The 15,527-nt window shown below is 42.5% G+C and overlaps 1 protein-coding gene across 5 annotated transcripts in view; it reads left to right on the top strand.

Moving 5' to 3' along the window:
- LOC120430438 (protein TANC2) overlaps positions 1–15,527 on the top strand; it is a 163,681-nt gene that overhangs the window by 123,524 nt on the left and 24,630 nt on the right. For 4 of the 5 annotated variants that reach the window (XM_052709771.1, XM_052709772.1, XM_052709774.1 and 1 more), the window contains one exon: positions 21–655. In XM_052709771.1, coding sequence (XP_052565731.1) covers positions 21–374 — 354 coding nt within the window. In that variant the 3' untranslated portion in view covers positions 375–655. Of the gene's footprint in view, positions 1–20; positions 656–15,527 lie in introns of those variants that run through there. The other variant, XR_008212414.1, reaches the window with a different exon arrangement.

Below are 15,527 nucleotides of genomic sequence, written 5' to 3'. Positions count from 1 at the left end.
TCCAACCCCTCCCTCCACAGGACGTTGCCGAGGCGATAGAACTGGCCACGCAAGCGATCGACATCAAACCGAACGCCTACGACGGCTACTACGCCCGCTCCAAAGCCCTCGTGGAGTACGGAAACTACGGTGAAGCGCTGCGGGACGCCGGAGTGGCCCTCACCAAGTCGCACGCGACGTCGATCGAAATCCGCGAAACGCTCACCCGGCTGCACAGTGACCTGCAGAAGCGCCACATGCTCGCCATCGCCGAGGCCAACCAGCTGGCGCTTGACGGAGTGGCGGCTGCCGGCACAGATTGCAGCACGCGGTCCAGCTCGGTGCACAGCAGCCGCTCGATAGCCGAATCGATGGACATCATCACCGATCTGTAGATAGGTTTAAGAAGTACTTTTCTAGAGTTAACATTAATGAAAACGAAAAACGTAAAACCGAAAAAAGACTTAAGTAAACTATCATTCGCAATGCATTAAACGCCTTAGAGTTGTAGCTTCCCTTACTTAATAAATGAGTTTGAAAACAACTTGGGTTTCACTACTTCTTCACTGCACTTTAAGTGCACTACAATACTATCGTAACGAGTAATTCCTTATTTAAGCGAAGAAAAAAAAAGGTGTGCAACATATTTAGAGTAGCATTTTTGTAATAACTTAATCACTGTACGAAAACTTAAATTATTTACGAGTGAACATATTTAAACAGCAAAATTTTGAAGTATTTAGCGAAAATTTTATCGAAAGCCATACATAAAATTTCTTGTAAATAAATTGATGGAATGTTAGAACAAAATTGCATTTCTGTAAACAATTCATAACTATTTATCACTTATGCATGATCTAGACGATAGCAATGGTTTAATGTGTTTTTAATGCTCTAGGATATCTCTAAATTATTTTAAAACACGTTAAATTAAGACAATATTTTACAACTTTTCTGTGTCTATTAGGGTACGTTATCCATTAGTGGACCCCTTTCCTATAGTGGACCCTCTGAAGGGTTTTTGATGAAAAATTCAATAAAATCACAATTTCAAGCGTGTTGTTGTCTACAAATCATTTATTTGGCATGTTCAGCATCATTCAAAACAATGTTGACTGACATTGAATTGTCCTTTTCACCAAAATAAGTGTTTTGAGTTCGACATCTGAAATCAGCCATGGCCACTAGCATTTTCACAACAAAACTGCATTTATATTTTATGATTGAATTAACCATCCAATCAATTTTTGAGTGATTATTTAACTTCAGCAAGTCGAAATAATGTAAGTTAAAGGATCTTTACTAAAATAAAGCGAAGAACTGCCATTTTCGAGCAAAAATTAGGGGGGGTCCAATATAGGACAACGAAATCCAAACTTTTCCAAAAGTGGACCCTTGTTAATTTAACCTTCAAAAATGAAGAAAACTGTGTATTTAAGCAAAAGTTTCTCTAAAACATGCAATAAATGCTTGTTGTTATCAACCTAAACGCATATTTTTTTCAATTATGAGTATAAATATAGCTGTTTTCATGTTAAAAGTACCAAAAATGCTGAAGCCGTAAAAATTTAAAATTAATCAAAACTATAGTTAATTGTACTTAACTGAAGCATCATAATTGCAGTTTAAAATGATATTTTATAATAATAACTAAATAACAAAACATTTTTTTAAATAAACATGCGTGGTTTTACCAGCAACTGTGTATCTATTATTTAGTTTCGGTCAACCATTTCTTTAATTAATATGGAAAAATTTGCATCAAGATTACTTTTTTTTAATTATTTTTATGTTTATAGTGGGTTTTGAAACGTATTCTCTGATCTTTTTCGGAAATAAATGTGTTTAAATGTCTGTTAGGTTTTTTGTTGTTAAAAGCCAAATTTGTTCACAAAACATATTTGTTTATAATGAAAAGTGAGCAAAATCCATCTTTTATTCATTATATCTATCATTAGACCTACACCATGCATCAAAACATCAAATATCGGTTAAATTTGGTATAAAAATAACAGTTTGCCTATAGTGGACCCGGGTCCACAATCGGATTATGGACCCGGGTCCACTATAGGAAAAGGGGGTCCATAACAAGGCAAAAAAACTTTTTTTTCAAATGGCTATTTTTCTGCTCAAAATCAAATAACTTATGAAACAAATAGTCAAAATTGTTCAAAAGACTTCAGATTTCATTGTTTTGTACAAAGGGTTATGAAAAAGTGCTTAAAATACTGAAAATTTGTGAAAAATGTGCTTCGGCTCTACTAGGGGGTCCACTAATGGTTAAAATACCCTAGTGGGTTTTGAAACGTATTCTCTGATCTTTTTCGGAAATAAATGTGTTTAAATGTCTGTTAGGTTTTTTGTTGTTAAAAGCCAAATTTGTTCACAAAACATATTTGTTTATAATGAAAAGTGAGCAAAATCCATCTTTTATTCATTATATCTATCATTAGACCTACACCATGCATCAAAACATCAAATATCGGTTAAATTTGGTATAAAAATAACAGTTTGCCTATAGTGGACCCGGGTCCACAATCGGATTATGGACCCGGGTCCACTATAGGAAAAGGGGGTCCATAACAAGGCAAAAAAACTTTTTTTTCAAATGGCTATTTTTCTGCTCAAAATCAAATAACTTATGAAACAAATAGTCAAAATTGTTCAAAAGACTTCAGATTTCATTGTTTTGTACAAAGGGTTATGAAAAAGTGCTTAAAATACTGAAAATTTGTGAAAAATGTGCTTCGGCTCTACTAGGGGGTCCACTAATGGTTAAAATACCCTAGTTAAACCGAAATAAAACATTACAATTTACATCGCAAAAGGGATCAATGTATATCACAGTCCTCCAACACTCGATCACTGTCTTCAATTCTCGATAACGAAACACGTTTTATTGTAATTATTATTCTTCGGAATTGGATTAATGGTTTAAAATGGACTTCACCAAACATCAGGCCAACAATAATAGTAAAAAAAATAAATTGTTCCTTGCCTTTCTCTCTCTCTCTCTCGTTCTCCCCTTCTGTTTGACATCTTCTGTGACATCAATCTGTCAAGCAAGTTTTTGTTTATTTTATTTTTTCGAAACGTTTGTGGCGCGTTTTTGACCGTCGCAGCCAGAATCATCTAAAATCCGAGGTATTTAGTGCGATATGTTGCTTGGTCCAAGGAGTGGTCAACCAGCATCGTGTCCGGAGTGGATTTGTCCCGATTAAGAGCGTCCTGGAGATGTTTACTGGCGGAGAACATTACCAACAAGATCAAGTTTGATTTGATTGGCGGAGCTCGGAACGTGGGTCGAAACTGGTTATTTGACGCCTACCAGCTTTTTTAACTACCACGGCAAGAACTGCACTTGCCTAATCCCAAGTATGCGTTTGGAGAGCTCGATAATCCGCTAAGCGGGAAAGTGTTTTCTCCGCTGGAGCCAGCGCCAAGGCGTCTACCGTTGTCAAGCCCGAGATCGTGAAGAAGCATTTCTACTACCACGTTGCTTCGGAAGCCCATGCTGAGGCCCGCGTCGAGAACCATCCCCAGACCCACTACAAGGTTCTGTTCATCAAGGCCTCGCCCGGCTGCCGCCGCTCGTACCCGTTCCCAAGAGATGACCATTGTCTACGTTCTGATCAAGAACCCCGAGGGCAAGGCCGCTGCTGACGCCGCCGTCGATACTTACGCTAGTGCCAAGACCGAGGTCTACTTCATCAAGTACAACGCTGCTGCCAAAGCCGGGTAAGATCTACCCAGACCCAGAAATGACCTGAAACCTAACCTTAATCTTCCCGCCAACAGGGCATTTACTGGATCGTTCGCCGATGCTGACGCTTCCGCCGGATCGTTCGTCGATGCCGGGGCTTCCGTCGGAACCTAACCGATTCTGCCTCGTTCGTCGACTGTATCTTATTTGACGCCATGCCCACCTTCCAGTCCGGAGTGCGCACATGAGCCGTTGATGGCGAATCGGCTGGCGATGTTGGCTACACCCCGGAGCTGCTGCCGCTGGACCTGATTACTCTTTTGAAGCGGAAGGTGCCTTTGACGGATTTGGCTCGGAGGGATCGTTCGGAACCCCCCTGTTCAGATTCGGAAGCTCGATCGACTACTAAGGCAACCATTTAGAGGGGGCAAAACAGAAAGGCCAAACGATGGACTACGAAAGGTTCAGTTCGGCGGGACGAGAAACATGCCACGGATACCAATTCGGCAGAGTTCTCCTTGGTGCGCACGTAAGGTCTTCACAGCCAAATGTAGTTGTAATCTCGGCGACACGCTTGCGGACGAACGATTGAAGCTGAATTAACTTTTTCTTGAGCCAAGTCATAATCACCTGGCTGTCCGACCACAGTCCGCCGTTTCGGAGCGGCAATTTCAACGCTGCGAGGAAATTGGCCACCAGCTTGGACAGCAATCTGCACCCGAAATGCTCGAGTCGAATACGTAACGTGGGATCCGGATGTATCGCACGACAGGAAGTGCGATTTGAAATTGCTCCCAGTACTCGCCGTTTATCCAGCAACACATCCCACAACAAGTCAGCGAGCAAAACTCGCTGCAACTCGCTGGCCTTGATGATGACCGGTGAGCATAGGTTCAACACGTCGAAGAACTTGCCGATTTACGACAGCGCACGCCGCTTGGTGGCATCGACGTCGGCGCCGGCTTGGTTTGCAGTGAATCGGAACTCATCATTCCCAGGAATCCAGTAAAGCCCCGAGCCAGTTTAAAATTCTCTTCTTCATCTTTGCAGATTTCGCAGATGCCGTCCCATGCATTACGGTCGTATGCTCGAAGACGCGGATAAAGTCGGACGGTTTGTTCAGCCAGAAGATTCTTTGGAAGGGAGTATCGGATGGGGTCACCCGGGTCTGGCGGTCGGCGGTGAAGCCGACCGGGTGCTTGCGTAATGCGCTCACCTCGTCGAGCGTTGCGGTGTGGCTGAACTGTGACTCAGGAACGGCATACCCAACATCACCTGCGACGATCCAGACCAGGTAAGTCCCGCGGAGTTGTAGAAGGTTCTTGGTTAACTGTAGTTGTCCCGATTTTAATAGCTTGAAAAATATCGAGATAACACGTCGACCCGGTCTAGTGTGTGGAAGTACGGGTCGGTCTGCTGGATGTCTGCAGGAATCGGCCAATCGGACGTGCTTACTGGGACTGACAGAGTCATTCCGGTTACTTTGAGGACGATGAGTCACTACACGTCAACTATGAAGTTGTTGTGCCGCGACCGGAGCTGGACAGTCATTGTGGCAAATGGGCAGTATTCATGATTGCTGAGAGTCGCAGGACTCTCGCCCTTTGCTATTAGTAAGTATCCAGCAAGCAAAGGGTATAGCATGCATTTGATACTGTCAACTCCCATTCGGCTGTGTTCTCGTCGCTGTCATGTTGTAAACTGGAGCCGAGGGAGGTCCTGTTGTGAATTCTAGTTGGAGATGGTCCGAAGATCATTGAAGAAGGTAGAATTCGCCATCACCCAAGACACGAAGGCACGAAGGATAGACCATGTCTTGGGGGGTGAAAGGATGATAGGATTTAGTGATAATACCACAATTTTAATATTTGTCTTTCTCTCTTATTTCAGAGGATGCATGGTCTGAGTTCTAAGTGTTGCAGAAGCCTTCCGCTCTACATAATGGAGCCTTCCTTCTATCATTTCCTGTATTTTGAAAAAGGTGATGCGCCGAATGTGGACATATAGTTTATCACTCTTACTGTATACGGTGTGAACGTGAAATGCTGTATGTTTGCAATTGGTGCATTGGCTATTTTCAAAAACAAGCTAGATTTTCCTTTTATTTTAAGATAAAATTTAGTAAAATCTATCCATCTACTTATATATTGCTATTGCTATAACTTGTCCCTTACCTCACAAACTTTAATTACTCTATTCTTCAATCTTGGAATCGCAATACATTATTGTAGAAATGTAACTGCTGAAAAAAATTGGTAAGAAATTTGGGCTTAACTGTTATTAATATGATTAAAGGTACGTTCCATCTGTTTTATTATATATATTAACTATTCTAGTTTGCTTGTCTTGTCCCATATTTCACAACTTCAGTTGTTTTCTTGTAAACTTCTCGTTACAAGTTGGTATTTCTGTCTAGTTGCAAAATAAGGTTTCTTTATTCTTTCTTTCTGTGTTAGTCTGTTCCAATGTTCGATTTTATTTTACATTGTACTTATCCCATTTTTTCTCTTTTTCTCTTTCATGTACCTTGCGAGCATACGATGACCGAAAAAGTCATTGTATCAGCCAACACACGTGTATTTTTCACAAAGCCGCGAAACAGAACAAGTATTTTTATAAGTGCGTGAATAACAATCGGTCGTTGAAGCTCAAAAAATGTGAGAACAATATCGCGCCGTGGTTCAGTGATAATAAGTCGAAGAAAGTAGACGACGACTCCTCATGAAGAATATAGCGGAAATTATGTGTTAATTGCACAATGGATGAAGGTTTGAAGTTGACACTATCAAAAGGTGAATGGTAAGATGCAATAGTAATATTGCTAGGTTTGATAGTGTCAAAAGGTAAGATCAAGGAATAAGGATTATATGAACCTATATTGTCATAATTATTGTATTCACTGAAAATTCTATCCGCTTTCTACCCCCAATGTGTCCTGCACTGGGGGTGCCTGGGGTAACTTCGAGTTGACCTGGGCCGCCCGAGGAATTATGTCGTAGGTGGTTCGTGTACTTCTCACTCACCTCTCCTCGCGGCAAGGTTTTCCGTAGGTCTACACTCGAACATGCAACATGGGACAGCATGAATCTTCAGCTGAAGCCGGACGAATGTATTCCGAAATTACAGAATTACAGAATTACAGATGAGGCACTACACGTCAACTATGAAGTTGTTGTGCCGCGACCGGAGCTGGACAGTCATTGACTCTTGGGTTTAAACTACACCGAATCCGAATGGAGAACACAGCTGGAGAAGGACGTCGCGAAGATCCCGAACATGTTGGTCTGAACCAAACCGGAGCATCGATGAACGGCTCAACACTCATCAAATCGTTGCACATCAACGTGTGCTACCTAGGAAAGTTCGCAACCGTTTAGATCAAACAACACGGTGGACACGATCGCTGCTCAGCTGATGAAGTCACCTATATGCGTGACTACCTGTTCTCGATGTATCGATTCGATTCATAATAAATTATAGGATTTTGTAAGGAGGGTGGGCGGGGAGGGGGGGGGGGTGTTTCGTCTTTAGTGGATGACGCTTATCCTTGTCATGCTTGTTTGATATTTTGCTATCCTCATATTTTTTTTAAATTTTTGATATTTTGTCATTTTGCTATCTTGCCGAGGGGAATGTCACTCCGCGATAACACACTAAAACGCACGAAAACGAGCTCGAAAAGCATCAACGCTACTCATCGTACCGAGTTTCCACATAACGCCACCAGAAAGTAAGTTATCGCAAGTTAACGCGCGTTAAAGAGAGTTAAAGCGGTCAGCGTCTGCTCGTTTTTTGAACCTTTCCAAATCGATCTTGCAACCCTGCCGTCATTTTCGAGTAGTTTTTTTTCGGGTTTGGCAACCCGTTCTTTGTTTTGATTATTTTCCTGCAGTTTTCGTAAATAAACAAAGCAATCTGTGAGTTTAATTTGTTTTGCCCATTCGGTGACGAAAACGCTGCAGATTTGCCGCCCCGCTGGTGGTCTCACGGGGCAGGTGGAATCATCCCGAGTCCGAGGTACGAGGAGATTTTTGAACCGATGGCGGGTCCAGCGAATCCGGGTTTGACGGAGCAGATACGGGAGCCGAAAAATATGCTTCAGGGTTTGTGGAGGCGGCACAGTGACTTTCAATTTGAGAACCAGCGAAAGACGGTCCACAACTATGGGACGCGTTTGATCCGTCGGTGGAGGAAGGACCGAGTGGAGGTGGTGGGGCACTTGCAGGCCGCGTACGACACGGACGGGAAGACGGTGTTTGAATCTTTTATAGCGAATCAGGCAAGGGATAAGAGAAAAAAGTTGAAGATCGGCAATTTGGGAGAAGTTGATGGATTTTTTGGACTGTGAGGCGAGGACGAGGAACTTATGTCCAGGCCGAACGGGGCCGAGCAGGTTGTGATCGAGGAGATGATGGCCAAAAAGCAGCGCCGGAACCGCATGACTGAGAATAAGCCGAACGAGTATCCCCGAACAGTGCTTCCTGCTAGTGGCGGGAACGTCCGACGTCCGATAAGATCATTTGCGTGAGTAGATTCAACAAAAAATAATGGGATAAGAAGCCTCAAATTTTCTTCTCTTTCAGTGGGACACCCGCAGTGGAGATTTCGTCCAGGAGTACGAACGACATTTGGGCGCGGTAAACTCGATCACCTTCGACGACTAAAACCTGGCGACGCAAAGTCTACATCTGTTTCACGGCCTGTACGAGCAGCTGAGTGCCTACGTAAGTTGGTCCGAATCTACCTGGAAGTTTTAGTGGTTTAATTCTGGTTCTTTCGCAGGCCAACAGTATTGCCATGCGCTGATTCTCGAGTTTCTCCTGTTCCTCGCGGATACGAATAGTTTCGCGGGTGCGTCCAACGGAGGTCCGCTGTTGAATCTGGACCACCGCGAGGACAGCATCAACAGTAATGGTTTGCCGGCACCGGTGCCTATGCTGGCGGAGTTATTCAAGGACGGGCAACTCCAATCTGAACATTCCCGAGCCCGGCCTCATCGAAGGGACTCTTCCGCGCAGTGAATTGACCGGTCACGATTGGTTCAACATGATGCCCAAAAAGATGAATCACCGACACAAGTCCTAAGGTCTGCAAAGTGCTGCTGCTGTTCCATCTGCGCCAGATCAACAACCACCATCCTCAAGCTGAATATGGCCACCAAGAAAATGCTCAAGTCGATCCGCGACCTGGTCTACAAGCGTGACTCCTTCAAGCACCGACATTGCTGCATCACAATCACAGAAAAGATCGAGCGCTGAACGCACTCAACCAGCTGGGCAGCATTCAGAGAAAGATCAACGGCTCAAGTGCAGCGTTCAGTAAGGGCGGCAACTCCAAGCTAGACGTTCCCAAGCACTGGTCTCGCGCACTGGTCCCACCCCGCGGCGCATCTGTCCCGCAGCCTCCTTAGTTCGATATGATTTTGTACACTTAATTGAATAAAATCCTGGTTTTTCTGTTGAAACTGTTTATTTTACTTTAGAGCTTAAGATTTATTTATGCAGAATCTACCTGATATTTTCAGGGGTTGTTCGGACATATATAACTAGCATCTGGGCTAAATATGAGCACCCCTACGTCTTCATCAGCATGTCAGGTTGTACAGGTAGATCTTCGTTTTACTCCTTGTCGGCCGCGTCCGGCATGTTTAACAGTGTGGCCGAGTTCTTTACCAAGAGGCTCAAGTGGGATCCACCACCTCTGTTGGACGCAACTGCGACGGTCTCCGGAACAACTGGAGCCTGTGCCGGCTGCAGTCGACGCTGTCCTCCGAGCTGGGCAACGCGTCCCTATGCATCGTTATAGTTGTCCACGGCCAGTCTCAATCATGCCGTCCTGTAGGATGAAGAAAAAACAATTTAAGTTAAAACTAAAGTAAGAATAGTGTTTGACTAACCAACACCATGTAGCAGGTCGCGCTGCTCGGTTTGGTCGGCGGCTTTAGCTCTGAGAGATTCCGGTCTTCTCCGATTAACAGATACAACAGATATTCGACCGCTTCGCCCTGATTTTCACCAGCCAGCTCAAGGATAACAATGGCCACTTACAGGTTGCCACCACTGTACTCCTCTGTTCCTTCAGACTGCTCACCACCAGTAGAGCCGCCTTTCGATTCCCGGCGTACACTTCGCGGCCGTTCCTGGCCAATCCTTTTTGCAAACTCCCGCACTGAAAAGGCTGTCCCCACCACGAAATAGACGAAAGACCGATCCGTCTCGAACCCTTCGCAAGCGCAGGAAACGGTTCTGACGGCTGATCTGTCCCTACCGGTTTTGCTCTCCGCAGGTTCATCGTCGTACAGCTCCGTTTGCAGGCTCTTCGCACCCAATACCGGCCCCGGAACACGCTCGTTTCCATTAATGTTCCGTCCGGAAGTTGCATTCTTTTAAGCCGTATCTTGCTTCCTCCTTTTAGGGCGCCACCGTTTTTTTGACCACCATCCGTCCGGTGACGGAGAAAAATTTAGCAAAACAAACTGCTCGACTAATTTGACAACGAGAACTGTCATTTGCTCTTGACAGTTCTCGCTGTCAAAAAATCGAGCAGTGTGATGCGAGAACGCAAGAAAAAGTAAACCAAAAAGCAAGTTATCGCGGTTAACGCGTGTTAAAGCAAGTTAAAGCGGAAAGGTGAAAGTGAACGCTGCAAAGGTTTGAAAAGGAAGCTTTATCGCTCGGTTAGCGCGGAAGTGACGTCCCCCTCGTATCTTGCTATTATTTTAATTCAGCTATTTTGCTTTTTTCTATCTGTATTTTACATTTTTAACTTGTTTTATTTTTATATTTTAAATTCGTCTATTTTACTGATCTTCTATTTTGGCTTTTCGCTCTTTAGTCATTTTGCCTTTTTTCTATTTTGATGTGTTACTATTTTGCTAGTTTGCTTTTAATTTAAATTTAGCGATTTCGCTTTTTCTTTTTTGGCATTTTGCTATTTTGTCATTTAATAATAGTTTGCTATTATGCCAGTTAACTATTTAGCAAGTTTGCTATTTGGCAATTTAACTATTTTGCTCTTTACAACTTTACTTATTATTATTTTAGATATTCAACTTTCTTGATTTATTTTTGCTATTTTCCTATAATGCAATTTTGCCAGTTTGCTAGTTTTCTATTTAGTTATTTCGCCATCTATTTATTTATTTTTTTAAGTTTTTTTTAACTTTTCAATTGATTTTTTTATATTTAACTATTCTTCTATTTTGGCTTTTTGCTATTTAGTCATTTTGCTGTTTTGCCATTTTGCAGGCCAAGAGTGCATGATACTGATGATACTCGTCGGTTGACACACCCAGGCGAGGAACATCCCGGAAGGAGCCCAACTACATCCGTAGTGCTGGACAAAACAGCATGGCTCTGGTTCCTTGCAAGTGTCCTATTTTCTTACCTCCACGTTGGCTTGGTTTAGTCATCATTGTTGAGTGCCCCTCGTTTGAGTGCCGTCAAATGACAGCACAAATACTTGTAACACGCGTTTTCTATCTGACCTTAAATAAACGAGCTTGCGCTCCATTCGGCCTCTTTTACCGCTGAACTCCAAACGGACAACATCGTACTTTCTGCTCTGCAAACCTTATCACAACACAACTCTCATCTCTAAATCCCGGTTGTTTTAATTGGCGACGAAGGAGTGAAGAACTACGCGAGCGATTTAATCTTTCGGTGGTGTATTCAATCGGACAGTTTTTTATATCAATTTTTCCTTTGCGGGATTGAAACGATCGTCCTGTTCGGGTGTGCACGCATCGGGGAAGAAAATTGCTGGCCATTGTGTGCGAGTAGCGGCGGCACCATTTTGTTTTCTACAAACCGACGCCGAGTGAGCAGCAGCAAAAAACCGAGGATTCTGTCGGTGTGCCTGGAAGTGCGGTACCTGTTGGCCGGAGATTCGCATCGGAACGGTCGCAGCACGGCGAATTCCGTGGTTCGGGCGGCAAGTGGCACGATTTTGCGCGGCGTATTCCGGTGGATTTTTGCTGATTCGGTGCGGTGAAGGTTCTGCTTTTTGCGGTGGTTTGGAGCGTCGGCAGTTCCGGCGGCATTTTTGGGACAAAGGAGAGCGTTCGTTGGCGGCGGTGGCCAGGCGATTTGTTCTTGAACTGGGAGAAAGCAGCTTTGGTAAGCTAGGGCAATTGGGGTCAAGTGATCTTTTGCCAAAAATAATTTCAATAAAAAAAATAATTCCTTAGCAAGTATCACTGAGGAGTTTGTGAGGAAAAATTCATGTGAGCTTATTAATCGACTAAAACCGGGTTGCTTTGTAAGTGTGTGTGTGAATCTTTTGTTCGTTTGAACAAAAGGTTTCGCCATTTTATTTATTGGTTCATTAAGAGAGTTTTTCTTTTTCTTTAATTTAGTGAGGCCAAATCGCCACGGTGTAATTCAGCTGTTTGAGCCGGTGCACAAACTTTTGCTTCGCTGAACGACGTTTTCCTGTGCTGGTGCACGGTGCGCACGACGAGTTTGTGCAGGAGGTTAAGTTTGCTTGCTGGCAAAGGCCGGGTGCGAGATCGGTGAGTAGCAAGCTTTTCTTTGTTTTGATCCCTGGATTTGCAGTAATAGAGATTTTTGTGTTTTCTTTTTATTTTTTCTTTGGGAAATTTGGAATTTGATTTTTTTTACCTGATTTTTGATATCAAGACATGGGTTCGAACGGGTTAGCTACCTCTATTGAGATGTTTAGAAAGGGTACGTCATTTACGGACTGGTCAGATCGACTGGCCTATACCTTTCACGCAAATCAAGTTGCGGCTGATCGCCAAAAATCGCATTTCATGACGATTTGCGGACCGTTTCTTTTTTCTCAATTAAAGCTGCACTACTGCAAAGATGAGCTGGATAAAGCCTCTTATGCTGATATTGTGTTAAAATTGAAACAAAATTTGGACAAAACGGAGCCGGACTTAGTCCAGCGCTTTCGTTTTAGTCAGCGAAACCAGCTACCTGATGAATCCAATGAGGATTTCGTGCAGGCGGTCAAGCTGCAGGCGGAATTCTGTGGTTTTGGTGCGTTTAAGGACGTGGCCATAATGGACAGAGTTCTGGCGGGTCTTCTTGACGGGAATTTGAAGGAGAATTTGTTGAAGGAGGAGGGGTTGACTTTGGACAAGATGGACAAGTTCATCACAACATGGAACATAGCAAAACGTAACGTGAATGCACTTAACAATCAAAACTCTTGTGCTAATTTTGGACAATTTAACTACCCTCCACCTGAAATGGTCAACCAAGTTCGAAGACCGGTGCACGAGAGGTTAGGTTCACATCCCTACAACAATAGACAACACTCAAACACACATAACAACTATTACAGATCGGGCTTCAATAGAAACAATAATAGATACAACAACAATAGATCGGGTCAAAATAATCATCAGCATCGCGCACAAAATACACATAACACACAACGTTCAGTCAGATTTCAAGGTGATAACCGTAATAACAATCAAAGAAACACAAACAACAACAACAACAACAGATTCAATAATCGAACTGAGAGGGTTAAGCCTGATTATTCTGAGACTGTTTGCGATTATTGTGGGAAACTGGGGCACATTAAAAAGAGGTGCTTCACCTGGAAGAATTTGCGTCGTGATGCTGTGAATTTCGTCGAGATGGCGCGACCGGGAACCAGTGCTGAGAGGGAGCTGGCGGATCTATTGGGGCGTATGAATACGAGGGAGGATCCGAATGAGGAGACTTCGGATGCGGAAAGCTACTCCGAGTGGAACCAAGGTAGTTTACAATGCATGTGTGTGGAGTCCATTAATAAAATCAGTGAACCGTGTTTGATAAATGTCATGATTGATAATGTTTTCGTCCAAATGGAGATTGATTGTGGGTCTACTGTGACTGTGATTGGAAAAGTCCAGTATTTTAAACTTTTTGACAAACCTTTGAACAGGTGTGATAAGCAACTTTTGGTGGTTAATGGTAATCAACTCAAAATTGAGGGAGAAACAGATGTTTGGGTTAAACTTAATGGTTTCGAGCATAAATTGAAGTTGCTTGTGTTAAATTCTGATTTCAAATTTATTCCGCTTTTTGGCAGGAATTGGATGGATGTTTTCTTTCCTCAATGGAGGCAATTCTTTTCAAACAATGCAAATATTGATGAACAAGTTAACAGCGTGAGTGTGCAAAATAGTGATCAATGGATTGAGGAGATTAAACGAGATTTTTCTCAGGTTTTTGTTAAGGATTTTTCCACCCCAATCAAAGGATTTGAGGCGGAATTGGTTTTAAAAAGTGATGTCCCAATATTTAAGAAAGCTTATGACGTTCCGTACCGTTTAAGGGAGAAAGTTTTAATTTATTTGGATAGATTGGAGAAAGAGAATGTGATCACTCCAATTGAGGCCAGTGACTGGGCATCTCCGGTAATTGTTGTTATGAAAAAAGACAATAAGATAAGGCTTGTTATTGATTGTAAAGTGTCAATTAACAAAGTTTTGGTGGCTAATGCTTACCCTTTGCCAGTTGCTAGTGATCTTTTTGCTAAATTGGCTAATTGCAAGGTTTTTTGTTCGTTAGATCTCGAAGGAGCTTATACTCAACTTGCATTATCGGAGAGGTCCAGGAAATTCATGGTCATCAATACAATCAAAGGGTTATTTACATACAATCGTTTACCACAGGGGGCTTCTCCTAGTGCGTCTATTTTTCAGCATATTATGGATCAAATTTTAGGCGGAATTGAAAATGTGTTTTGCTACTTGGATGATGTTCTGATAGCAGGTGAAACTGTTGAGGGTTGCAAAAGCAAATTGTTGATTGTTTTAGAAAAACTTGCAAAGGCAAATATTAAGGTGAATTGGGAAAAATGCAGATTTTTTGTTACAGAACTTCAGTATTTGGGACATATTATTACGGACAAAGGTTTATTGACCAGCCCTGACAAAATTTCAACGATTCAAAAAGCAAAAGTGCCTACAAATGTACATGAACTAAAATCCTTTTTGGGTTTGATTAACTATTATAATCGTTTTGTTCCAAATTTATCTTCCAAGTTGTACCATTTGTATAATTTGTTGAGGAAAAATGTGAGGTTTGTTTGGAGTCATGATTGTGACAAAGCTTTCAATGAAAGTAAACAATCTCTCATTTCAGCCAATATTTTGGAGTTTTATGATCCTTACAAGCCTAGTGTGGTAGTTTCTGACGCATCAGGTTATGGCCTGGGTGGAGTGATTGCTCATGTTGTTGATGGTGTTGAAAAACCCATTTGTTTTACATCTTTTAGTTTAGATGACGCGCAAAAGAAGTATCCTATTCTTCATTTAGAGGCTTTGGCTTTAGTTTGCACTATTAAGAAATTTCATAAGTACTTATTTGGACAAGATTTCATTGCTTACACTGATCACAAGCCTTTGCTTGGAATTTTTGGCAAGGAAGGCAAAAATTCAATATTCGTTACAAGACTCCAGCGTTATTTTTTGGAACTGTCCATTTATAAGTTTGAGCTTCGGTACAGACCGTCTGCTAAGATGGGAAATGCGGATTTTTGTTCGAGATTTCCATTGAAGCAGTCGGTACCAGCCGAATTGGATCAAGATTTCGTTAGGAGCATTAACTTCAGTAAAGATTGCCCAATAGATTTTGTTTTGGTTGCTAAGGCGACAACTGACGATGTTTATTTACAACAAATTTTAAGCTATCTGCGTGATGGTTGGCCAGCAAAGGTAGACAAACGCTTTATGGACGTATTTGCAAATCAGAATGATTTGGAAGAAGTTGAAGGGTGCTTATTGTACCAAGACAGGGTGGTGATACCACGTGTAATGCAAAGCGGGATTTTAAAACTTTTACACGCCAATCACGCAGGGATAGTAAAAATGAAACAATTG

This window comes from Culex pipiens, chromosome 3, assembly GCF_016801865.2.
Source record: "Culex pipiens pallens isolate TS chromosome 3, TS_CPP_V2, whole genome shotgun sequence".
Taxonomy (NCBI): Eukaryota; Metazoa; Arthropoda; class Insecta; order Diptera; family Culicidae; genus Culex; species Culex pipiens.
The sequence above is the reverse complement of the archived record's forward strand: the minus strand, read 5'-3'. Positions and strand labels throughout refer to the sequence as shown.